Source organism: Hermetia illucens, chromosome 5 (genome assembly GCF_905115235.1).
Source record: "Hermetia illucens chromosome 5, iHerIll2.2.curated.20191125, whole genome shotgun sequence".
In the NCBI taxonomy this organism is placed as follows: domain Eukaryota; kingdom Metazoa; phylum Arthropoda; class Insecta; order Diptera; family Stratiomyidae; genus Hermetia; species Hermetia illucens.
Genome location: NC_051853.1, coordinates 32,264,700 through 32,292,155, shown reverse-complemented (window position 1 = coordinate 32,292,155; position 27,456 = coordinate 32,264,700). Strand labels below are relative to the sequence as shown.

The window sequence follows — 27,456 nt, the reverse complement described above, 5'->3', positions numbered from 1 at the left end:
ATAACGGCAGATACGTTAAGGAATATTTGTAGTAACATTACTATTTGCACTTCGTAAACTAAAAGCCCTAAAGATATCATGTTGGCATCCTTGGAAGAGAAACTCGTCACAGTTTCGAAAGTTCATGTAACTAATTGAAAAAATGTTATAAATCTTATTAATTTGCCGAAATTAACTCAAAATTTTCAACAATTAAACAAAGTTCACTTTTATTTCAAGTGTCATAGCAACGCCTACCAATTCTAATTTCAAATCTTGCGCACCTGTTCCTTGGCCAAGTACATAACTGAATGAACCCACCAAAAAAAGGAAACAGTCTGTATATAGTCAACCAATAACGAATAATGATGACAGTAGACTGCTCCTTGTACATAAACGTTATTCAAAAAATTCATGTAAAAATGTAATTCATGCTGAAACCTAGACAAAAGAAGGCTCCCTGAACGTCATCCGAAAACGATTGCTGTAGAGTTTTCCGCATGACCGCGCATCAGGACACATTTTACGTTAGTTGCACGATTAATTCTCCTTTTCCGTTTGATATCAATTCCAATTTCGATTCGAAACGCTTCAGTAGATATTTTGCAATCGTGGTTTGAACATAGTTTCCGATCCGTCTGAGGTCCTGGTCGAAGGACACTGTTTTGTGTTCTTGTGAAATTACTTGTGCAATATTTGAAACAATGAATGAATGAGAAATTTGAAACGGTGCCTTTTTTGGTTGAAATTCTTGGAAGATTCAAATGAACTAAACGTAGTGAAAAATGATTGTTAACTCCTCCAATGATCCTAGTCAAATGGATTCCCAGAACCACCAAAACGAAAATTTCTACTTGAAGAGAAAGCTCACGCTGGACATGCTAGATTCGAACCAGTCATACGTACAACCCAAAAAACGATTGATTCAGAATTTCTCAAATAACTTTGTTGATCAGTGTAACGAAAATTTCAATCTAAATGGGAATATGTTCACAACTAATGAGTGCAATGGAATTGAACTGATAAACTTCGACGGTGTAACGCTGGTACCGCCTATTCAAACGACAACTATTTACACCACAACTGCGGGTAGTGACAATTATGATGGTTCGTGGAGCAGTCCCGATCTCCTGGAGTTGGATCAACGATACAATTCGATCGTGAATTTGGATACAAATTGTGTAGATATATCAAAAACTCCCGCGGTTAACACACAAAAGCAGCCTGAGGTCCTGAACAACACAAACACTGGACAACAAATGCCGAATCAAGAGCGTAAGAGAATTGACATATTTTATAGAAAAATTAGCTGATGGCTTTTTAATATTTATGGACAAAAATTTCCCTCCACAATGTAAAGTCAAGAAACACATTGGGACTTGACGAAAACCTCCCATTGTCGCAATAACCAGGTCTGCAATTTTTATCCGCGATATAAGATACATTTTGTTCCACGGGAAGTTATAGAAAACTTAACTACGCTAATGACTGCATATTAAGCTAGAGCTCTTAATTAATTTGAACTTGATTATTCATATCGCTTGCACTCCTCCTTCATTTTTCCTTCGTCACGTAGTTAAAAGGCGACCAGTTCATCGACCATTCTGGGATAGTGGGTTTTACTACATGGCATAACACGAAATGGAGTCGGGTTTCCTTAAAGTGTGACCTATCCACTGCCACTTTCGCTTTCTTACCATGCCCATGATCATCCAGCACGTACGCCCAGGAAGTTCTTCACGGGTAATTGTTTCAGGCCAGAATACTCGAGGGCACCACTCAGACATCGCCATGATTTCGTCAACCTATAAAATTAGGAATTTTTGAGTAACAATGATGATCACTTTCCCAGTACTACTGCCATATAAGCACACAAAAGGGACGATGACAAAAAACGGCCTCAACTTGAAGTTGGTGTTGAAGTAGTTGCATTTCCAAAATAATTTTATTTTTCATTTGAACAATACAAGGATAGCGGATTTAACGCTGTTAATACGAAATCAAGTTTGATACCGCCGTCGGCAGAAAGAACATTTCCTGAACATACAACTGTTCGACGCCTTCGACATTCTGCCCATTAATGGAAATAGGAAAAATGCGATGATCAGTTAGACAGAGAACCTTGATTTTCCTGGTGTTTATCTTCAGTCCAATTCTGCTTACCCCATTTTCCAAAGTCCATGACTTAGTCAAAAAGCAAACAGATGTCATCAGCTTAGTTGAGATGTTGGAAGAGAACTCTTCCACAGCCTCAAACTCATAACACAGCACCATAACGGACGTCAATGACAATAAAAAAAAAATATATCTACGACGGAATGCAACCTTGACGGGGTTTTTTTTCGATTAAAATTCCTCAGATATCTTACTTTGCGCAAGCATATTACATTTTGCACCATCATATATAGCTCTGACCAGGATTTTTAGTTTCCCCACAATGCACCTTCTACATAGACCATTCCAAATACCCCTCTTGTTCATACTTCAAAAAGCCTTCTCAAAATCGACGAAAATCAGGTGGAGTTGTGATCCAAATTCTACACACATGGTCGATGCTGATGTCGAGTCAATCAAAACTGGTTATTTAGCTATTATCTTCTTGACGCCGAAGTAGTAGTTTCCCCTGCCAAATTACCATATCCTTCAAAAAAACAATTCGCAACGCTCATTTATTAATTATAATGCTATGAAAATTGAATTCTCACAAGGCGGAGATTATATTTAATCTCACCGTGTCGTCTCTCCAACCATTCCTTGATGGCAGGAATGAGCCTGTGATTCCACTGACCTTTTCCCGAGCGTTCCCACGCTCTTGCCATCTATTTGTGGATCTCTCCTTCTCAGCATTCTTCGTCTGCGATAAGGAAGAGATAGGCTTCGCATTGTGTATATTCGCCATCTCATCTGCCAAGATGTCAATCGACATCATTCCAGAAATGACGAATGCTGCATCATCTGAGACAGTGCTGAAAGCAGTGTATACCTTCAGGTCTGATTGCACTCAGTAGGTTAGTATTAACTGAGATCCGCAACGCCTCCCTTCAAACTGGGGTCGCATAGAGCATAATTGAAATCACCACCCTGGCTATAAGCAACCTAGAAGTATTTTGTGGCCCTCCCACGTTCGGCATTATCCTCGCCAGGGCCATACTAACAGTGGATGATTTATCGCAAACACACTGCACGTGTTGCCTATAATTGAGCTTCCTGTCTATCACCACCCCCAAGTATTTGGTGATCGGCTTGGAAGTGATGATATGATTCCCGATTCTAATACAGACGTAATTTTTCTTCCGGCGCTTAGTGATGAGGACCGCTTCTATTCTCTCCTCCGCAAGTGTCGGACCAGAGCTCTCTAGCCAACTTTTAACAGCTTCGATTGCCTCGCCTGAGTATAACTCAGCATCTTCGAGATGCTTTGCGACAACAACCAGCGCTATGTCGTCAGCGTAACCTACCATTGTGGCTTCCCTCGGAAGGGGAAGATTAAGTACATCGTTGTACATGGTGTTCCAAAATAGTGGGCCCAATACGGGGCCTTGCGGAACACCCGCGGTGTCCGTCATCGGTGCCACACCAGAGCCTCCTTTCAGTTAAATAACTATCGACAATAGCAGCGAGATAGACGGGAATACCAACCTTCGTTAGGAATTTGCGTATTAGATTCCAATTGGCCGAATTGAATGCATTTTTGACGTCCAGGGTTGCCACCACGCAATATTTGCTGGTACTACCCTTTCCGTGGATTGCATCTTCGGCCAAACCAATAACCAATTTGATGGCATCAATGGTTGATCTGGCTTTACGGAACCCATACCCCCGATCTGAAAGGCCACCTTGGCTCTCAACAACCGGGAGTAATATATTATAGATTACCCGCTCCAACATTTTCCTCACCGTGTCCAAAAGACATATATGAGGATGGTTCACCTGGAGTTTTACCAGGCTTAGACAGAAGTACCAACTTCTGCCGCTTCAATGCCGCAGGAAATATTTCCTCGGACATGCCCGCTTCGAACAACTCAGCGAACATGTCCGACCTGGATTTCGCGAAAAATTATTCGGTACTCCGTCCAGTCCTGGCGTTTTATTGTCTCCTATTCTACTGCAGATCTCCGGCAGCTCGTCTCTGGTGACTGGCGGAATTGCCGTCACATTCAGAGGTGGTTGGAATGTGTCGGTGCTCTCCTCTTGCTGGGGAACAACCCCTGGATGATTTTGAGCCACAGGGTGGGACACTTGATCTGCGGAGATGAACGGCCTCTGAATCGTCTCATCACGATTCTATAAGCACTCCCCCACGAGTTTACATCCGCTTCTGAGCAGAGCTCTTTAAAGCATTTCGAAAGCTTTTGCAGACCAACCTGAAATCTTTTTCGGTTTCGGGCATGATAGCTCTTTGCTCTGTGGCTAGACACATGTCTCAAAGAAGATTGCCTGGTGATCGCTGTAGATGTGTCTGTCTGTCCGTCACACGCATTTTTTTCGGAGACGGTTGTAGCGATTGAAACCAAATTTTGGTGAAATTTAGAAAGTGTGCATACAGTGAGTTAGATAATTCTACATCGAATTTAAGGGGGGTGTAAATTTTTTTTCACCAAATATAGTCACGAGGGGTATCAAATCAAAGGTCTCGCTTAGTACTTTCTGAAGCCAGACATTTGTTGGAAACTACCCAACCGAAATATCTGAAAAAAATCACGACGCTATATGGTACCTGGGCTCGGAAATACCCTCAATATCGATAACTTCAAATAAAGTTAATAATAGTACGTTACTATAATTTTAGTAACAGGCTGCAAAACCCCCCTTAAGTTCATTCTAGTAGTACGAAATTTTGCAGTTTGGTGGAAATCTCACTATTACTAACAAAGTTATAATAGGTCAAATTCTTCGCTTCTTTGTAAATTCAAGACTTTGAATATCAATATCACCCGAAAGTGGATATTCTCACATAATCTAGGCATTTATTACGTGCTGCGTACTAATGGGACAAATGCACACTTAAATGTATTTATAAAAGAAATACACAAAACCTTTCATACCTGAAGCGTCCAGCTTCCGGTTTCCCGACTTGTTTTTCTTATTTTCCAGGTTTAGCTCGCTTTCTGGTTTATTTCGTTAGGCTGTCGCGAAGTCCTTTGTTCGTTGTGTGATTTTTAGATCCGATCCGGACCTACGCATCGGTATAGACACGTTGATTTTGTACAAATGACACGTGAGGGATCAAAGCGCTCAAAGGACGAGTTGCGACGTCACACAACATGGTGTGGGTTAGATTGCACGACAGAAGTGATTACCGTCATCATTGAAAAAAAGGTGGGGAGTCTATTTTCGGATTCAAGACGAGTACCCTTGTTCGCGATCCTAACAATCATCCTGTTCCATCCACAAGGATCAGCTAAGCTCTCAACTCTTTATTCTAATCGATCCATATCTAGTTTTTTGTAGTCATTCAAATCTTGTAATGCCCTTTTTGAAGATGGCCGGCAATTTCAACTGCACCAGGGATAAAGGGTATTTTTGAAAGCAACCGAATACGCATCAATAGTCTCATGCTCTCGAGTGATAGTAGAATCAAAGGAAACAGCTGACACTGAATTTGTGAGACCGCTGATTTGGTCTCCTTCAACCAGATATAGTGCCGACACGCAAGCGAAGGGTAGCGTCCATCGGATGATAATCTGGATCCTTTTTGTTTAAAAGAGACAGAATACAACTCCTAAATCTACTGCTGATCGAATGAGACCGATCGGATTAGATATGACGGCCACTAAGTTTATGGGTCACATGGGCCTCAGCAGTCTGATTGCGACTGAAAACTATTGCAGGACATACAATGTTTTCCCAGCAAAAAATCATCATTAGGCTAGATAGTTCTCAAGGTCTGAGTTACTTACGTTCTTTAAATGAGCACTTCCGATTTCATATCTAATTAACAAGTAATTAGAAATATTCCAAAGTCCTGAAAAATAACTAATGTGCACTTTATTCCAGTTGGTTGAACTGGTTGAATGAATAGGCCAGATTCCGATGGGCTGGGACTTTTTAGGAACTTATAACCACACTATATACATTCCCTGAATTTTTTTTTGCAAGTTTGATTGATTCACTAAAGAACAGTTCTGAAAGGCTTTGTATCCTTGGGAAAACCATGTTGTGTTCTCCTATAAAAAAATCAGTTGTATTCCTTCAATATCCAGTATTAAGTATAGAGCATGGTGTCCACGGCACTCGACTCCATGTTCTGGTGGTTACTAATTGTAACTTTAAAGCCCAAATTGCAGCCTAAGCCTGTAACGGCAGGGATATCCACAGGCTAACCTCAGAAGATCAGTATCTCATCAATCTGATGACAAAATTATGGCAAACTGATCATCTAGTGTGTTTACATGGCAATGAGTGATAGACGGACGAAAATTTAAATTTTTGATTAAATTCTATCAAATTAACAGGACTAATGATAGGTTGAATGTTAGTTGTCATTGTGTTGTTAATCGAATTATGACTTCCGAATGATTCAGATCTTTAAATGCATGTAACAAAAGTGTTTTTTTTGTCGTTTTGTTTATCCTAAACACGTCAGTCCATCAGTAATTTCATCACTCCATTTTTAATGAATTGACTGATGAAATACTGATCATGTAAGGCAGCCTATACATTTGTGTGTTTTGGTTGGTTCACATTGTCGTTATTTGTTCGTTTGTCTGTTCCCTCTGGAGATGGTTTACTGATCATCTTGTAGGTTCGGGTTGGTTGCATCTTCCTTGTTTGGTAGATCCGGTCAACTGGGAAGAGAAAAGGTTTTCAGACCCAAAATGATGTAATTTGTACTTTCTTCTTCAAAGAAAGGCCTCAATTACAATTTTCCTGACACGGAACGTAATTCAACCTTCTCAGTCCTTGTGATTCAGAATTCTACACCTCTATCCATTTCGATTTTTCGATTGCGTTCGCTAAGCTCCAAAGACGAACTGTGATGCAATATCTTCATCGACTGAATCTCTCCATGATTTGCTGGATTTTCTACTGTTCTTCGTATAACCGCCATCCCTTCGAATACCCTTTTGGTTATTAGATTATCATCCGTACATGGCACGTAATCAGGCCAGCCGTCAAGTAATCCTGCAAATCTCAGGTTCATCAAATATTTCATATAACTAATCGTCCCACTTCGTTTTGCTCCTATTATTCTCCTGAGAATTTGCTTTCGAAGTTGCGTGTAGATACTTTTTGCTTTTCAGAGAGAGGACTATCTGGCTGAAAGTGATGTTCTCCAAAGAACTATTGTGCCTCTTTACTGATTGTAGTATACCTACTAACTGTAGTATGTTGTTTAAACCTATAACCGACAGAAACTTTATTATGTTCCCTACTTCTAAGTTTTTCAACCTAGTATCTAATATCTCCCAGATACCTACAACATGTGCAGAGCTTTAATCACTATCATTACAGAATGTACAGACAGTGTTTGTAGATATCCCTAGCTACCCCAGGTGTAGTGACCAGTGAGTATTCCCACTTAAATCCGAAGGTTCTTCTTGGTGAGGTTTAAAAATCATATAAACATCACCCAATGAGCACCATGAACTGTTCCATTCCTGGTAAGTTCGCTCAGTAAGGTTTCTCAGTCGTTCCTCTTCATTTTTCATTGTCGTAGCCACGAGTCCATTTCCGACCAGTATAGCGGCGTCACTGTTCCTTTCCTGGCCAGCTTGTCCATTTCTAACCCAATGTGGCCTGGAACCCACAGTATTCAAACCTTATTGAGTGAGCTAAGCAATTCGTCCGCTTCTAACCCAATGTGGCCAGGTTCCAGGCTATTCACACTTTATTGAGCGAGCTAAGCGTCTTCAGTCTACTAAAGCATTCCCATACCAGTTTGAATGGGAATACAAGCAACGCAAGAAGCTCATGAACTACTGGAAAGGCACCCCAAACACGCAAATAGCCAGGGTTCTTAAAAACAAAACAATTCGGTAAACCGGAAGCTGGACGCTTCAGGTATGAAAGGTTTTGTGTATTTCCTTTATAAAGACATTTGAGTGTGAATTTGTCCCATTAGTACGTAACACGTAATATACCTTAAAAAAGAGAGTGAATAAACTTCCACCGAACAGAACAAATTACATAGTAATCACAATAATGGTATGTGTACCGTACTACTGAAATATACTCAAGAATACTATAGACGAAGGGATCATCTCATCATTGAACTGTGAAGGGTAAGAAAAGTGAAGAATGAAGCCAGACATTTTGTAAACTCGGCTAAAGATGTCAAGATGAAGGCTCAGTTGAATCTTCTAAGAGGACCGTCTGAGTAGCAAATGGGTTTGGAGAAAAGAAATTTCAGGGAAAAAATCGAAAACCCACAATCTTTCAAACATCCTCAAAATTTTTAATATGAACCGAGATATCTGCATCCAACTGTCTCTCCATCTTTTCTGCGATTTTTCTAACGTTTGTTTTCCAATTTATATTTAGTCTGCCCGTGGCTCTCTGACCTTGGCTTATATGTGAATAATTCAGAAAAAAGGTATCAGCAAACCTACAGCCGTCGCTTTTATATAAGAATGATTGGAATATTCAATTTATGCAAAAATTAAAGAATAAACACGTTAATAAATAAGATTTTTCAAATTTTTATATTTTGTCATTCAGAAAATGATATGGACTTCGACGATCGGAACCTTTCATGGCTCTTCAATTTCAAACTGGACGAATTACCGCATCTATCGCCAGAGGTTAATCGAACAAGTCAACTATCACCGACAAGCAAACTACATCAACAAAACGAGGAGCACTTACAGCAACAATTGCGAACAGGACGAAAAGTTGACGAACTAATCATGGAAACGACTGCCGATCTTGATGAAAGTGAAATGTCTATAGCTGAAAATGTGGTTGTGGAAAACACTCCAAAAATGTAAGTATCTTAAGACACTTTGAACCACGAATAAAAAACTCCTGAAATAATTAAGCCGCAAACAGTTTAATCAGCGAAATGCAAGCATTTATAATTCGTCGAAACTTGGAGGGTTATAAAACCGTTGCTAGGATCTCTCTTGGAGTAAAAGTTTACTAATATAAATATTTTATGTTGCCAAAGAGATTGCCGGTAGTTTTGCCGTTGCTATTTTTGCATCGTTTACTTGTTGATTAATGACTGAAACTTCTTTGTTTATTATATATGTAACCTTCACCTTGATCAAACTAAAAGAAAGGTTGTTTATTTTCATTTGGGAATGAAAGCTTGTTTCTTCTGTAGGTTCGTATGGTTATCCAGGTGCTTCCGCAGAACTTTGAAGAAAAGAATCTACTCTTATCAAATCTTCGATTAATTCTACTTATCTCCTTAAATTAGACAACTATCTACATTCCATTCATATTAGTTACCACAAATTAATTGAAAATTTAGTTACAGAAATGCTGTCTTATTAATTAACGAAGTTTGCATTTTTGTCTTCTTAATATTATTAATTTTTTAATTTTAATTTTTGGTTCATCTATTAAACTGCTTTCTTTTTCTCAAAGGGAAAACAATTAACCCACATCTAAAAAAGTCGATGACAAAACTGGAACATTGGCTATTTATTGGGCGGCTAAGAATAACTAACATTCCCAGGCTCTTATTAATCTAACTTTTACCTTGTTTGTGTTTCCTAAAGGACGTTAAAGTTCGTTTTACTGCTGTTGAACTTTCGCGATTGGACTGTATCGAATCGTACTTGAGTATCTAAATATGCATCCGAAATTAAAAAGCCGAAAGGACTTCTTTAGCACATAAGTTTATCTTGGATTTGAACGAAGGAATTAGGAAAGTACTCATTTTTAAAATCGGTTTACTGTCTGTCTGTCTGTCCGTCACACGCATTTTTCTCGGAGGCGGTTATAGCGATTGGCACCAAATTTAGTAGAAAGGTGGGAACTGTGAACGCTCATGCATATAGTGACTTACATGCTTTTACGTCGAATTTAAGGGGGGTCCCCATACATGCAAAATTGGGATGTAAATTTTTTTTTCACCAAATATAGTCACGTGGGGCATCAAATTAAAGGTATCGGTTAGTACTTTTCGAAGCGGGTCTTAGTTTTGACATTTGTTGAAAAGGTGGGGAGTGCGGGCGGTTGAAAGTGACCATTTTTTTAAAGAACCCATTCTCAGAAACTACTTAACCGAAAAATCTGAAAAAAATCAGGGGGCTGCCACTATATGGTGCCTAGGCTCCGAAATACTCCATACCGATACCTATTCAAATAAAGTTAATAATAGTACAATACTATAATTTTCAGTAATTGACAGGAAAACCCCCCTTAAGTTCACCCTAGAATCACAAAATTTTGCAGTAATATAATGCAGTACATAGAGCATGATCCCGCCAAATTTGGTAGAAATCGCACTATTACTAACAAAGTTATACTAGGTCAAAACTGTCGCTCCTCTGCAAATTCAAGACTATGAATGTCAATATCACTTTAAAGTGGAAATTTTCATATAATATATGCATATTTTACGTGCTACATGCTAATGGGACAAATGCACACTCAAATACAGAGAGAAATACACGAAACCTTTCATACCTGAAGCGTCTAGCTTCCGGTTTTCCGACTTGTTGAATTTTTGGTGAAGGTGCAAAAAAAACCCTCGCGATTTTTGCCAAAAACTGCTCCCCTTTTCATTAAAAAAAATAGTTGTAACTGGAAACAAAAACGAAATCCTTCATTCAGAATCAAGGATCTAGCATGTAAAATAAGTGAAAAGTTTAAGTTTAACTATGAGCTTAGAAGAAAAGTTTTGAGAAAAATGCGATTAAAGTTTGATTCACGAATAAAATGAAAAGAACGATTTTTTTTTTAAATTACATAAAGTAGTTGACCCCAGCTCCATAAAATACCTCGCCTCCATGCTCCAAGGGATCCTTTTAATTCATCCTACGACAAATTCTCTGATTTTTGAGTAGCAGCCTGGGTTTTGTGTTTTGCTTTCCATATGCGATTTTCGTCTTCTTAATGACAATCGAGGAGGTTCAATTATATTTAACTCTAAAAGTTTTGCTCCTAATGCAAGTTGCAGTTTCCGAATTTTTTTTTTAAATCGATCCTCCGAACTTTTTTTCCCCTTAAGAAGCACAACGATCCTAAAAACATAATGGGACAGTCTAATAAAGTTGGAATCCAAATATTATTATGAAACGAAATTACCAGAAAATGGTTTACCTAACTACTATTTAATGTAGAATAAGACCAAATAACGTGTACTCGATAAAGATCAAGGTTGCTAATAATAAAAAAAATAATTCTCTCAAAGGTCATAATGCTAAAAATGAATGAGATAACCATATTGTTTTTATTAGCATATATCGATATTTCGAGAGCCAGTTGCTCCCTTTTTCAGTGTTTACAATCACGAGGGAGCAACTGGCTCCCGAAATATCGATATATGTTAATAAAAACAATAGGGTTGTCTCAATCAAAAAGCAACCTTTTCATTTAGTGGAAACACAGGACAACCAAAACGCTACCAACTTCTAATTTCTAAGTGCTGCGGAAATAAATAATGAATGAAGCAGGACGTCAACGATGAAGGAGAGAAAGTTAAAACGATGGAAGTTTTGGACAGTAAGAAAAAAAAATAATATGTCAAACTATATCTGAAAAAATTAATGCTATCAGAAAGTTAATCGAGGATGTACAGTGGTTGAAAGTTGTAAAATAAAAATTTGGAGTATTAGAGAAATACAGAAAAACAAAAAATTATAATAGCAACAACCCATCATATGAGTGGAACTCGAAAGCTTGATTTTCCTAATTGTAGGACTCCATCACTCAACCGAAAGAATTCTTCAGTGAATAAATGCCTCAATCAACGATTCTTCTGCCTGAGATGTATTGTGGGGCACGACCTTCGAGGTTCCCTCCCCACCTTGGCATTCTCCGACCATTCTATTGAAGGATGCCACTATTTTAAGGAGAATTTTACGGGGCTAGAGAGGAATAGGAAAGTCTACAAATTAATGAAATTTAGTTCGAATTCATGTCAATTTATGACTCCAGGTTTTTTTCAAGGAAAATCAAAACAAAAAAAAATAATGAAGATTTCAAAAATTAAGGCAATGAAGATATAGAGCCAAAATAAAAAGAATAAGAATAAATAAGTGTCACACAGTATAAATGAGGTCATGAGCCGGCCGGAGGAATTTCCACCCTTCCTCATTGCGGGGATTACCTACCTTATCCCTAAGAAGGACACGGTGCAGGACCCCGCAGACACAAGGCCGATTACTTGCTTACCAACCCTCTCTAAATTCATAACGTCCATTATTAGCGAAAGGGTCAATGCGCACCTCGAGACCAACAACATTCTGTCCGAGAAGCAGAAGGGCTGCCGAGTTGGGTCAAGGGTTTGCAAAGAGCAACTCATTATCGACTCGGTATTTGTAGGACAAGCAACTAGAGGCCAAAGAAACCTCTTTAGTTGCAATATCGATTATGCCAAGGCTTTTGATAGCGTCCCGCATACCTGGCTAATCGATGTCCTAAATCTGTATCGCATTGATCCGAAAGTAATAAAGTTTTTGGTAACAGTCATGGAAGAGTGGCATACCACCTTATCAGTGCGTACATCTGAGGGTGCTAATAGGCTAATAGGCAACTGTCGAATACCAGCCATCCACAAAGGTCATCACGAGGAATTCTGTAAGGAACCCATACTCGAGTTGGTGATCTGAAGGATGCTCTGCTGTCCGAATTCCTGCGACGTGTAAAGCTGGTGCTGAAATCGCATCTTCCGGGGAAGAATAAGATAAGCGCATTAAATATATTCGCTATCCCTTCACTAGCTTATGCATTCGGAATATTGCCGTGGACGCAGATCGATCTGGAAAACGTCCAGCGGCGAATACGGACAACTATGTCCAAATTCCGAATGCATCATCCAAAGTCTACCGTAGAGCGAATGAACCTGCCTCGCGATATCGGAGGTAGGGGCATGGTTGAAGTGGCGGTAAAACATCATCGCCAAGTCGACTGTCTGCGCGCTTATTTTAACAGCAAAGAGCAGGCTAGTCCCTTGCATGCGGCTGTCTGTAAGGCAGACTGTGAGCTGACTCCACTTAACTAGAAGGATCGATCTTTCAATCCTCTGAGTGGGGTGAAGTCGGACCAAGAGCGGATCGATGAATGGAAATCGAAGGCAATGCATGGTAAACACATGAATTGTCTTTGGCAGCCATTTGTCGATTTGCATGTGTCGAACAGATAACTGTGTGCTGGGGATCTCTTTGCTGAGACGGAGGGCTTCATGTGTGCCATTCAGGACGGCGTGGTCGCCACCCGAGCTTATAAAAAGCTCATCATGAAAGAACGGGTGGAGAACGACCAGTGGAGAATGTGTGGTTCGGCGTTAGAGACGTTGGACTGGATCTCATTTCTGGCTATACTTACTATTATGGCAACGGTGCAATACATCAGCAGGCATAATGCTGTATGTAAGGTTATCCATCAAAACCTTGCATACTAGCATGGGCTGATCACGGGAATATGTCCGGTTTACCGATATGAGCCTCAAGCAGTTCTTGATAGTTCTGCTTACAGCATGTACTGATACCGGCAAGTTCTGACTAATTGCCATACTCTACATAACAAGCCCGACGTACTGTTAGTTGACAAGATGGATCGCTCCGCGTATGTAATTGATGTTGCTATCCCCCATAATAGCAACATTGAACGGAAATACGTGGAGAAGAAGGTGAACTATGAGCCATTGGCTCGGGAAATCAAAGAAATTTGGCGTCTCGACCCGGTGGTTGTAGTTCCCATAATATTGTTAGCTATAGGTATTGTACCTAAATCCTTCACGGTTTCCCTTGATGTCCTGGGACTTTCGCACAGTCTGGTTCAAACCATGCAGAAGTACAAAATGCTGCACACCTGCTCGATGTTGCGGAGAGCTCTCGACGGATTTTCCCATTGACCTACCACCGGCCACCACCACCAGTGCCCCTTTAGTTTTTAAGTAGGTAAGATCGTCCGAGCCTAAATGCTTGGCACTTAGTGCTAGTATTAGGTAAGACCCGGCATCTGCCGAGATTGTGACAACTCGGAAGTAATAGTATATTACCAACTTTCTGAAATTGACCGAAGCCCCTTAAGTTCATCCTAGGAGAATCAGTAGCATAGACGATAGTATCGCACATAATACTGCAAAGTTTCGTGGAAATCCGGTTATTAGTATCAAAGTTAAAGCAACTTTCTATATTAAATTATTAGCTCTTTAAACTAGATTAGTAGAGCTGTCCACACAAAACTGTATGTATGTCTTAAGCCCTGAGAGCGAATATTTGCGGAAAATATACATTTATATGATAAAACATTCCTGCTTTCAGTCCAGAAATGTGGAAGCAAAAAATGGTTGGTGAACCAAAAAATGAGTCTTAATAATCATTCCTTACTTTTAATTATATATTGTATCAACCCCTTAAAATATATTTTATGAATTTTAGTGCTGAATCTTTATTTGAACTCCATGTACAATTCCTTTTACAGGCCAAAAAAGCCACCATTCACCTATACCGAACTGATTGAATACGCACTGGAGGACCGAGGCGAACTAACAGTGTCAGGCATCTACCAATGGATATCGTAAGTACAGCTGCGAACCTAATTTTCTAAATTCCATTTGTCTAGAAAATTGCCAAGTGTGCAACAAATCCGATTGCTCATTGGAATACCATCCATGGGAATTCCAGAAACTTGTGAACAAACAATTCCTTAAGTTTCTAGAACATGTTGATATTTGTTTACTAACTTCCTCGGCCTCTATTCAAACTAATCGTGTAAGGAAAAAAGACCTTCTCAGTACTCCATGGCTTAAAAGCAGTAGAGGAGGTAACGTAGGAGGAAGATATATGCATGTACATTAGATACAAATTTGCTGTCATTATTGCCTGTGTTTCTCGTTCTCTGAAATTTCGGAAGTCTCTCATTCAAGGCTACGTAGACGAAATAGGGAACCCCCGGCCCCATAAGCTTCTGTCTTAATAGCTTTCAACCTGCAAATATCGATAATCCGTACCAGGAGCCAACTGGTCTCCGCCACTTCTCCGCTGATTCTCTTACTAAAGTTTTCACGATACGAGTGTAGGAAACTTTATGACTACTACATACATCATATTTGACAAATTTTCCCTACTTTGCGAGTAGAATGATTACTTATTGAGTTTTCTTTATTTTCCGCTCAATCGCGGAGGAGGAAAGAGTTGGCGGCGTTAAGGCCGATATGAAACCAATAGACCATATCATTATTTATATCGTATCTATGACCTCTGAAAAAATCGAACGTATCGGAAAGGATGCAGCTTGCCGTCAGGTGCATTACATGCACATGATTCTTCCTTGCGCTAATCGCTTTCACCGTCATCTAAAGCTCAATGACCATAGCGTCCAAACATACATCATTCGCGGCACCATGGCTAGAACCTGTGTCCTGTCTAGTGCACCCGTGAGTGCTGGAAATTTTCACACACCCTTCGTAGTTGGTCGGAGTAGTGAACCATGAAAAAGGTGCATTTAAAGGTCGTCACGTGGCAAGGTTTTGACGATTTACCTGACATGGTAATTATTGAAACGGTAAATAGGTAATTTGTAAATTATATAGACAAGGGGTTAAACACTGAACACCCTTTTGGTTTCTCCCCGGGGTCTGGTTGCTCGTACAACTGTGAAGGTGGAAATTTGTGGACTGTGAACGGGGTTGGAAAATGTTTACGAAGAGGAGTTCTTTTATTTAAGGAAGATGTGGCTTTTTGCTGATAAACAAATCATTTTGTGGTATTTTCGCGGATTTGTTATAAAAATTCAGAACAAGACTCTTTAATAAAGTCAAAAAATTGTTAATTCTTGAAGATTAGTTTGTTAAAGATAAAAAACTTTTTGCCACAATTAAATACACCTAAGATTTACGGTAGTTTGACAAAGATGGATTAAAAAGAAAAAGAGATTATACATTTTACTATTCAATATTTATTTATTTTGTGGTTTGTAACAATTTTTTAATATTTATTTACTATTATTTACTACTATTTATTTATAATAATTGACTGTTTAATTGTTTAAGTTGATGCATTTTCCTGTTTGGTGGATAGTTTATTTGCCGAGTTTTTTTTTTTTTTTTTTTTGCGGAGCAGGACCAAATACTTTTAAACTTCACTTAAGGGGGTCATCCCGTGTGTCGCATCCCAGGAATCGATTTTTTTTTGGCATCAATTGTATCTAGATATAGTGTAGCATATATGGGCAAAGTGATTTTCTGATATTCGGAGTCGTTCGGAAATTATAGTGTTAAACACGTGATCAGCCACGTGCCAAATTTATTTCGATCTCCATAATAAAGCTCGTATTTATTGGTCCGAATGATGTTGGAATGACTTCGCGAAAAGGACAAGAATTGAAACCAAGGCCGTACATGTGTTTCTTAAAGAAACCTACTGTTTATGGATTAGGTATAGAAGATTAATGGCCAGTTAAGGTTTTATGGCTAAAAATCGCATTCTACTTTTTAAATGCGTTTTTCTCTGCATGTTGAAAATCGGCTGTCACCATAGACAAAAATCTATCCAACCGAATTCTTTGAAATTTTCACGACTTATTCAGAACATATTTCTACGGTCCGCAAACTAGGATAATTGCGGTACATTCAGTAGTTTTTTTTATTCATTGAAGAAGTCGTAAAAAACACTAAAATTCAAAAAAAAAAAGTTTAACAAGGCACCAAAAATTTTGCTTTTAATATTTTTTAATAATCCTAATTTGCGGACTGTAGTTAAGTCTTTACTTTAAATCGCTGTTTACTTTTTTTAAGATAATCGCAGCGCCCTCTAGCGTGGCAGCAGAAAAACACTTTTTTTGGAGATGGGTGTGCAAATTGCTCGTATCTCAATAACGAATTTTGCGATCGGGCTAGAAAAATTATTATGCACGCTCAAGATACTAATAAATCCACGATGAAAAATTCGTATTTGTATCTTTCTCCAATTTTTCACAAAAAAAAGCCAAAAAAAAACGGCCTTCACACGGGATAACCCCCTTAACTCACTTTATTTTGTGATGCCCCCAGATCAAATTGCACTGGGTTTTCCGCCTGAAATAGCAGACACATGTGATTTTCAATAGTTTTTCTTTTTTCTGCCGACCAATAGAGTTTGTATTACGTGACTCCAGTCATAACATTAGTTTTACTTCAGTCCCAGCGGTATGACGCAATCAGTCCCAGCGCTCTCCTTCTTAGCCCTCCTATCGGTATCTCCTCCTCTAAAAGTCTCGATCGATTCATGCCCAATTATCTAGATCAACGTCGCTATTGGGGGAATCAGGCAAATTATTCAACTCAAATCTTGCAAAACCTTATTAGTGATTAGCAGATTACCACCCCATGCTTTCTTTAGATTTTTTAATGGTGGTGATCAGTTTGCTACCTCGTTGACAGCCATTTTTAACACGGCAAGGTAGAATGGATTCGGGATTAAGTTGAATTCTTCCCATACTGAGTTTTTGATGGCATACCAATAGGAGGTTGATTCTCCGCATGGGCCGGAGTGAAATCATGAGGCTTCACGTTTATCCCTACACTGACAAATGCAAATGCGAAAACAGCACGCGTCTCTTTTAGAGATCGCCAAGCCCCAGGATTTATTAAAGTTTGTAGAGAGGCATACACATACCCAGGCTGCGAAGATAGTCAGGCAGGTAGAACTCTTTGCGGCAATGGACAGGACTATCAACTGGTATACCATGAGTGGAACACTTGAATTAAAAAGGTCTACTTTGGCAAAAGGAAAACCCATTTCTTGTATTTTTTCTAGTTTGCATTTTTTGTCGGAACCCTCACCGAATAAAACGTTGTTAACGGCTAGGGGTAATAGCTGTGGTTCAAAGGTTTGAGACGCTACGAGCCTTGAACCAGCGATGCGGGGAGCAGCATCCCATGATATTTTTCTGCGCCACGTCACCGAGCACTACGCGATCCAAGATCACTAGTGAATTTTATCACTTTGTAATTTTTGGGGTGTGTGACTCCAATTACGGAGAATTTATACCAATATGGACATGGTAGAGGTTGGAGTGACACTTCCTGTTCACTCGCTTTGCATAACTATCACCTCTCTTCAATCATTGCATTTCAAATTTACAATTAGTCTGGAAGTGCTGGTCCTCACGACACGCTTTTCCAGTAGTGCAAACCCATCATTCTCTCGGGGTACAATTGACGGAGCATCAGCATATATTCACTTCTTTTTTTTAACCAAATGTTCAGGGTCTCAACGTAGAGACCAGACTTCGCAGCGAGCAACTTGGGGAGCCCTGCGCATATGGAACTTAATTTGATTGGATCCTATTTAGCCCAGCTTTCGTAATACCCCCTCGAAAGCGCCTGGGCAGCCGTTCACTGGGGACTTTAGCGACGAGGAATTACGCTTGAATCACCTCGTAAAACGGTTTTGACTGCAAGAGAAACTTTATAATTTTGGCCATCTAGAGGAAGAACATCAGTAAGATTTCATGGACACTTATTAATGTATTAAAGACAGTAATTATATCATCCAGACCCCGTTGCGAGCAGAGGTTCCAGGCTTTGGGCGATTCCTGGCAACAAGGCTAAGTACGCAGCAGAAGTATGTCGCCTTACGCGGAAATCCGTCCTGCGTATTTGAGTTTTGTTTTAGCCTAGTTCAGACACATTTTAGTGTACTTTTACAAACAGTCCCTATAAACACCTTGGAGTGTCCGATTTCAGATCAACTCGGCATCTATAGCTCCCTCAACTGTTCTTCTTCTTGCCTAAGTATCACAATCATAAATTCCAATTCCATCGAAAAGCTCTGGCCCATAGAGTTGTGTTTCCTTTTCCTTCTTTGGTATATTGTTTGTTGCTTTATTGCTTTCTACCCCAATACGGTCCGGAACCCAAACTATCCATATCGTTTTCAATTTGTCGAAGCATTTTTATAGCAACTTAGTGTCAACGGGTAGAATTGCAATGGTCTACTTCCTATAGTTCCTGTGGGGGTTAAAGTCTGCACACATGTCCACGGCGTATATTTTCGACTAAAATATGCTGATGTTCTTACCCAACTCAAAGCATCTTTTCCGGGGAACAAAAACTCCTACATATGATCCTTCTGCTGCGAAGTTATCACCTGCTGGTTTAAACAGTAGGTCTTTTCCCTTCACAAATAGTCTACTCTGTTGCTTATTCATTATTTCAAATTTTTTCACGAAATGAAAAGTTTACGGACGCAATACATGCCTGAAGCCGAACTTATGGTAAACGCTAGAAAAACTGGACAAATTATTCCACGCTCCCCACTTTATCCGGGGTCGGAATCCAGTTAGTACAAATAAATCAAGTATTAATCCGGTGTGCATCTTGATTCCAAACCAATGTAGAAGCCTCATATCCTACAGATGCTCTGATGTCATATGACTGGTGTAGGCTACACTTATCCCCAGATCATCATCAACGGTGCAACAACCGGTATCCGATATGGGCCTGCCTTAATAAGGAACTCCAGACATCCCGATTTTGCGTCGAGGTCCACCAGTTCGATGTCCCTAAAAGCTGTCTGGCGTCCAACGGCATCGTTCCATCTCAGGCAGGGTCTGCCTCTTCTTCTTTTTCTACCATAGATATTGTCCTTATAGACTTTCCGGGTGGGATCATCCTCATCCATACGGATTAAGTGACCCGCCCACCATAACCTATTGAGCCGGATTTTATCCACAACCGGATGGTCATAGTATCGCTCATAGATTTCATCGTTATGTAGGCTACGGAATCGTCCATCCTCATGTATTCTTCTCTTGTACGCTGCCAAGAGTTCGCAATTTTTATTGTTAAAAACGCAAGTCTCCGAGGAAGGAGGCACGTGGTCTCTGAAACGATCGCATGCGGGAAGAAATAAAAATATTCACAGGACAAGGAAAAAACCTAGTTCTCTTTTTTCAACTTATATACCAACTGTAAAAAAAACATGAACACTAATTTCAACTTACATAAAGATAATTTCTATCTGAATCTGCTTGTCACTTACTAGCCGTAATGCAGCAGACGAATGCTTCAATGAATAGCTAGGGCGAACGGACCTGAGCCTGCATGAAACTCATCTGAAGTGGCTGCAGTCGCGCAGCCTCACCAGAGGTTATCTGGTACCATAGGAACCGATGTAGCCCTGCAAGTGCATATGTCTCACGGTAATTCCTAAAGGAGGTGTCCTAGGCCTAGTTATTTGCGGTTGAATCGCTTGTGAGAGTTTCATGGTGGTTGTGGTTCAAATCAGTGTTCACGCGGAGAAATGGGTACTTTCTAAGGATTTCCACCTACGGACAAAAAAAGTTTAGCTTTACTACAAATAGCCTATGAAACTTCTATTCATTGCAAATCATGCCAAGCGCTACCAACATGTATCCTAGCAATATATGGCCCACATAATTACGCTGAATACTAGCCCGAAGCTTATCTAGGATGATATCCGGAGGCCTCCGCGACTGGAGGCAACAGAGGATAGTATCGAATTATAACAGTCTTTTTAGAACTAGTTAACTTTTATCAGTATGGACTAACATTCAAATTTAATTCTTTCTCCTTGAAACTAAAACAACTATTTTAATAATGTTTGATAAAGGCTAAAGAGTCTGCAAATTTCATCAAAAATAAATTCATTCCAAACCATCAAATCCCTGTTAATAAATATATGCACGTCACTTTATACAAATTGCATTTCTAAAAAGTATTCGTCATGAAAATCCGTCAAGGATATTGAAAAACGAAAACTCTTCAGCGTTTGAACTCCTTGTTGTATACCCATCTACATACCCACCACTACCGCCCACCACCATTATCTTTTCTACGTCGAAATTTCCGGTTAACTAGCCGCCGTCCAACGTAATGGCTCAACGATAGAAGTTTCGTTTCCTAAAACTCGTTGTAACGTTTTCCAGTCCCACAAATCATATCACGTTCCCCATCAGAATTTTGAGTTCACCCGAGCTCTCCATACATGCAAAGGAAGTTCATATATGGGCCATGCAATCCTCAGGCTAATAGTCCATAGGCAGGATTACAGTACTTTCATCCAACCATCAACAGCGTCGTCTTCTACATGGGCCATTCTCACCAAACTCCATAAAATTTATGAACTTACCGTGGGCCGTGCCAGGTTGTTGGTTGGCACGAATCGCCATTCAATTTTTCCCTTGCAAAGGATGGACGTAAATGGAAACCTCCCCCTCGAAGCAGTACAAGTCAGTCAGTCTCGTTGCAAGCTTCGTCCTGCTGGATAGCTATCTTTTGAGTGAGGATGAGCAATGGAGGTCGATTACAAACCATTCCGGGGAGGGTGAGGTCTATATCCTTCATCTTGCTCCCAGCGAGGGTGATTCGAAATACAATTGACAATGTTGGCCTATCAAAAAATTGATTTGTGTTTTATGCGCAACATTTTTCCTTACGTTTGTCGTTCAATGATATAAAATCCAATTTCGAGTGAAGCTATGGAACTTTACCCGGTTATAAAGACCATAATTAAGGACACGCAACTATATTTCATTAGGGGGTGAATATGTAATGTAAATCTTCTGGGCAGGAACAACCAATGGGAGAGTCTTTGAGAGCCATTAGATTCAGTATGAACTGGTGGTCGGGGGTTATGTGATTCTTAATGAAGCTATATGGCATGGCAAATGGAGCATAACAAAACGCAAGATTTCGCCGCATAAATCCTTTACTTTATATCTGAAAAAATTGAACACGAGATTTTCCTCGTATTTTAGGAATATTTGCGGATTTTTTCTTAATTGAAATGCTGATAGAAACATTTGTTCATAAAACATTCTGTATCCTTTGTGAAAATGCCTGTTGAGTGGCCAGGCGAATTTATTCCCCCGGGCTCGAAGCTCTCTTGGAGGTCCTGAATAGAAAAATTTTATCAAAATTAGATTGATTATGCAATTTAGGAGCTCGCATGATTTCTACATTGAACCCAGTTTTCCTTTCCTATAACCCTGCCTGGGGGGATAAAACCACACAAACTTTTTGGGAAGCAGATAAATTTCATCGCCACAATCAGTATTTTCATGGAAAAATAAATTTACCACTCGCCCTGAGAAACGGGTGCATTATCTAGGATGTCTGTACTATACATTGGTATACCGCAGCTTTCGGTCTCCATCCCATGTCCGATGTTATCTGGATTTGGACAATCACGAACCTCTCACACTGGCTTCCAAGTAGACATTTTTCTCTATCTCACTGAAAAGGAGGAAAACTAGGTGATGCTAATAATAGGTACCAGCAACAAGAATTCACTCAAAGAAATCCCCACCTTTAACTTTCATCTCTCAATCAAGAGCTGAATTGAACCGTTGCTAAACGACCACCAGAAAAAAAAATTAAGTGAAACAACTGCTATAATTGGGAGTTGGGATAATGAATTGGAATTTCCATACAACGACATAACAATAGTCTAAATATGGAGAAAAACAAAAAACAAAAAAATAAATTGTTAATTTGATCCCTCTGTCATCCGGTCCTCCCAACAGTCGAGCTCAATCTTCTCCGTAACAAGAAGAGCTCGAACATAATGCGCCACACGACTCAATTTACCAGCGCTCCCCGCTCACTTCGACAACGTTGTCTGGAGAGAGCTCCCCTATGTCTACAGAAAGTTCTTGACGAATCCCATCCAACCTTCCACAAGAAAAAAATTTTTTGTCAGCGTCGTCCAAAGATGAATAGATAAGACATACGAGTAGCTCAGCACGTGCAATGTATTTTCTAGTGTGTCTAGAATGTCTTTCCATCTTACGGAATTTAAGGCATTTCCAACATTAAGTATTACGTGGAGCACTATCCGTCGAATTCGGCCGCTGTGTACTTCCGCTTGATGAACCGCCTTCACGACTGGCATGACAGCATCTATTGTGGATCTCTCTGCTCTGAACCCGAACTGTCTTAAGAATAAATCTCCGGCAGCACGCATCACTTCAGCGAATCTACTCCTAATGAGCTTTTCGAGCACTTTGCCGCCGTATCAAGCATACAAAGCGTATGCTGACGGCAGCTCAGGCGTCACCTTTCATTTTGCTGCTCAGCGTAAGTCCCGCCACCTTCCTCCAGGCAAGCATTGAATACGCCAAGCAGTAGATCTAGCCGATGTTGGAAGGAACACCAATTTGTATACCTCTGCCGGAATACAATCGGGTCCTGGCACCTTCTTGCTTTTCATAGAAAGAACTGCTTTTCCAACTCTTTTGTAGTGAAAAGCGGGCAACCCTCAGCGCCATCCACACTGCTGTCATCAACCCTCACGGGATGTACAGCGAATATTGCCCTTACAATAGGTCCATCTGGTCAACCTTAAGTGAACCAGAATTCCGCAGGGCCACGATTTTTCGGGTTACCAATTTATAACCGAGACGCCACGGGTCCCCATTCATGTCGTCGACTAGGTTCTACCAGCAGTGAGCTTTGCTTCTATTTATCTCGTTGCAGAGTCTCTATTTCGCTGATCTGTACTCTGTCATTGTGCTACATGCTTCTTTTCGGACGTTTAGGTGTTGAGTCAACCGTCGGAGTTTGAGACACTACTTCCGTAGCTCGTCAATTTCCGCCGTTTACCAATACAAGGTTTGCCATATCTCGATGCCCTCCTAGTCTTGAAAACTCAACAGGCTGCCGTTATCAGATTCATAGCTGAATCTACGACAGTGTCAGCTGCAGCGCGACTACATCAGAAGTACCCTCCTCCGTGGCTCCACCTACTTTAAGAGCGTTGACAAATCTCCCGATGTTCACGTTCTCGACGTTACATGCACAGGGGGAGCGCCGGATTGGTGTACACCGAGAGGTGGCGTCAACCACTTCGAACGCGATATATGGATGGTCACTTTCCGTGAAATCTACCAGAACTCACACGACGCCAGTGATTCCGACGCGAATTCATATCCTGCATACTGCTCAGCCAATTCCAATTTTCCCGCTGTTAAGAAAATTCTTCGGAACTGCTCAGCAGCTTCAACTACAGCAGAAATGATACCAATCCGGACATTGGTTACCTCGGGGCATTCGCGTTTCATCGCCCCTTCTACTTCGCTGATTTCTGTGAGGCAATCAAAATCAGCAGCACTGCATGGTACTTGCGTTGCCGTCCCCCCGGGTGCCCCTTCATTTTGCGAGTCTTGCCTCTGCACATCACGGATTCTCGTGAAGTATTTCTTCCCTTGTTGCCATCTTCGCTTTACGATGCGGTGAGCGGTCTTCTCAGTTTTATATTTTTTTGTCTCGATAAAAATAATAGCAAATAGTAAAAACTAGTAATAGTCTAGAACGACTGTACTGTCGATGACAAAGCTCCTACCCCTGTTCCCTGAAGCCAGCTCACTTACTTTTAGGTGATCCCGGAACTCACGGAAGGAATAGCGCTCGCTCGGGGCAACGCAGTCTACTAATAACGATTCAATGCGCACTACCCAACCAAGGCAGGGTTCTGAAGAGGCTGTCTCCTGATACACGCTGCAACTACCGCCTTGGCGAAGCTAAGCTCATATCACTCCATCGACACCGGCATCTGGGCTCTGGAAAGCGACTCAACAGTGTGATGCAGTGAATTCTCCAATCGGGTTATTTAGGAATGTAGAGCACCATCTTACTGGCAAGAAAACACCACAGTTCCAATAGTTAAAAAGAAAGATAGTCCAGCAGAGTGTTCAAATTCCCATCCTATCCGGTTACTTTCCCATACCATGAAGATTTTTGAACGCAGTCTTGGCAACCGTATTCGCGAAATCGTTGAAATAATCGTAAATCAAGCGAAAGGCGAGAGGCGTCTTCGATAGTGTAGTCAGGTAATTCGCGGTAACGACAATTCACTTGCCAAGATTGGTCTGAACATCGAAGTCGATGGTAAATTTATGGTATGGATTTAAAAGCCTCGAGATTGCATCCAGATCAGGCATTTGACAGAGCCAAATGGCGAAACCGATCACGATGGGCCGACTCCGCTTGCGAACGGGACAAAGGCTGAAGAAAAAGAGGAAGATGAGGGCTCTAGACTAGAAATCAGAGCTTTGTCTCCCAACAGTCCATTGACCGTTTCTCAGAATGTATGCGAATATATAAAGGAGCGTTTTCCATCTGTTGCCACTTACGGTCACGCTGCTTCCAAGGCAGAGGTGAGGCAGCGTCTAATGAGTTGCCTCTGCCCTGGACGAAACCGTTAGTTCCTATTTTTAAATGCTTGGGTGTCATGCCCCAAACGAGGGATCCGTGGACCAAAAAATGTGAGAATAAGTTGTTCTCCATTTGGTCCAGTCCAACATCAAGTGGATGTGGACTTAGGATCCCTCACTATTCTAAAAAAATTAATGAATAATGTTGACGGTGTAGTCCTCCTTGGTCCCTCCGTGTATTGGTGTCAGCTTTAACTTTAGGCAGACAATTTTCTGACCTTGCTCCATGTTGTTACCCGTTTCCCTCTTCGCCTTCTTCTTTTGAGCCCTGGAGACTACCTGGGTAAATTCTCCTTCACTTTCGTCTTTCTTCTTTCGCTTTCTCCCGAGTTTGCTCTGTGATCCGCTTGACGCTTACGGTGCTTCCAGCGCGGTGTACGGTTGCTTTTGCTTTTCGCGCATTTTCTGTTGCTTTCCATGTACACCTGTAAATGGAGATGCATCAAGAAATTCATCCAGTTCCTTAAGTCCCTTTTGCTGCTGGGGATGCTACCCCCCATTTTGTAAGTGGCCCGTTAAAGATCGCTGACGAATCCTGAAGGGAACACATATCCTTGGACATGATACTCCGTTCCTTTTAGTAAGACTAATTGTCCAATAATGGCAAGTAAAGGTGGTAAGACTTCTTCTGTGGGATTCTCTGGATATGGCAGCGTATAAAGACTCCCTACATAAATAGATGTACTGGGCCAGCTAGCCTCCCAGTACTGATATAATGCCTTCTATACTTTGTGCTTTGTGACTGTTCGAGTCTGCTGTATTTGGACCACGATAGTCACCTCTTTGTTATTTGTTACAGTTTCAATCTATGATTGTAGCTTCTGAAGACTGATTCTAGAAGATTTTCCCAATTGGTAAGCGTAATAGTTGCAGAAAGCAAAATGTTATCCTCTCTTTCTTATATTACTCAGCCAGTTTCACCACAAGGAGGAACTTCAAATTCATTCTAATCTAAACGATCAAATCAAATTCTTATACGAGTAGAGTAGTATACGAACAATATGTCTACTTTTTACTTTTATATTAAATGAAGTTTTTAAGTGCCTATTTTTTGATAAATTACGTTGATTTCTTATAGTGATCGATTTCCATTCTACAAATCAAACGACGATCGATGGAAGAACTCAGTGCGACATAATCTTTCTATCAACCCCCACTTCCGAAAGGGCGTGAAGGCAGCTCAAGGAGCGGGGCATCTTTGGACCATTTCTAGTCGAGACTCCGAAGAACACAATCTAGCATGGCAACATGTAAGTATATACTTTAAGATAGTTATAATTCACCGTTCTAATAAACTCCATTTTTATTGATCTAGAAGAAACAACGTTTGGAACTTTTCTTCAAAATGGAACAATCCAATCAACGGAAAATGTCTACGCCTCCGGAAACCAATTCAACTATATTTGATGAAACGGCTGCAGCTGTAGCTAATATTACTCAACTGATTCAGAATGAAACCCAACCATCCGGGGCAGTACAAAGCGCATGTGTAGCTGACGAACAAAACCATTCCTCAATGTCACTCGACCTAATGACCCGCAAGGATGATCTTGAGCGAGCAGCGGGTGAAATTTTGAATGGAATACATCGTGACGTCGAAGTGCAATCTATACATTCCACGATTATCACATATCAGGATAGTTTGTTGGAAGGTAAGATGAATTCAGAAATATACTTTCCTATATACCCTTGAATGGTTAGTTTTGAGAAAATAACTACTTTTGGACAACGTTTATCCCTATTTTGATTGCATTTCTTCCCTTCCCCCAGGTGATTATTTAAATTCCCATGGCGAGAAGGATCATCTTTCCGCTGAAAATAATCTACGACTCCATCATAATCACCAGAATGAAATCGACAATGCCTTCTATGTAACCGAAATTGATCCAGTTGAACTAGGCATCAACATGTCGAATGTCGAGGAGGAGGTCCTATTCAGCGATGAATTCAACTTGAATTACTTTGGCATTACGTCAACCAATGATATTGTGGCTTGACAACTGAACGTCCAAAACAGTGAATGCAATATCTAAAAGTATTTCTCTTAGAATAATTTATGTTTAGTATTTCTTTCTACACTTACTTATGTATGTATAAGTACCTACTTAAATCGGGAGTGATATATAATGTGTGTGGCTGCGTATTGTATTCTTGTAATTTTTATTTTATTTTCATATTAGTAATAAAATATTTACT

General features: G+C 40.4%; 1 protein-coding gene across 1 annotated transcript; it reads left to right on the top strand.

Moving 5' to 3' along the window:
- Positions 1 to 376: 376 nt before the first annotated feature.
- LOC119657386 (forkhead box protein J1-B-like) lies at positions 377 to 27,378 on the top strand. Its single transcript, XM_038064271.1, has 6 exons — positions 377 to 1,254; positions 8,641 to 8,905; positions 14,524 to 14,619; positions 26,339 to 26,510; positions 26,576 to 26,912; positions 27,031 to 27,378. The coding sequence occupies exons 1-6, from the start codon at positions 765 to 767 to the stop codon at positions 27,255 to 27,257; spliced, it is 1,587 nt and encodes a 528-aa protein (XP_037920199.1). The 5' UTR covers positions 377 to 764; the 3' UTR covers positions 27,258 to 27,378.
- Positions 27,379 to 27,456: the final 78 nt, after the last annotated feature.

Coding starts and splice junctions, on each gene's coding strand:
- LOC119657386 (XM_038064271.1), top strand. CDS start 765: ATGATTGTTAACTCCTCCAATGATCCTAGTCAAATGGATTCCCAGAAC. Junction 14,620..26,338: donor GGCATCTACCAATGGATATC/GTAAGTACAGCT, acceptor GATTTCTTATAG/TGATCGATTTCCATTCTACA. Junction 26,913..27,030: donor TCAGGATAGTTTGTTGGAAG/GTAAGATGAATT, acceptor CCCTTCCCCCAG/GTGATTATTTAAATTCCCAT.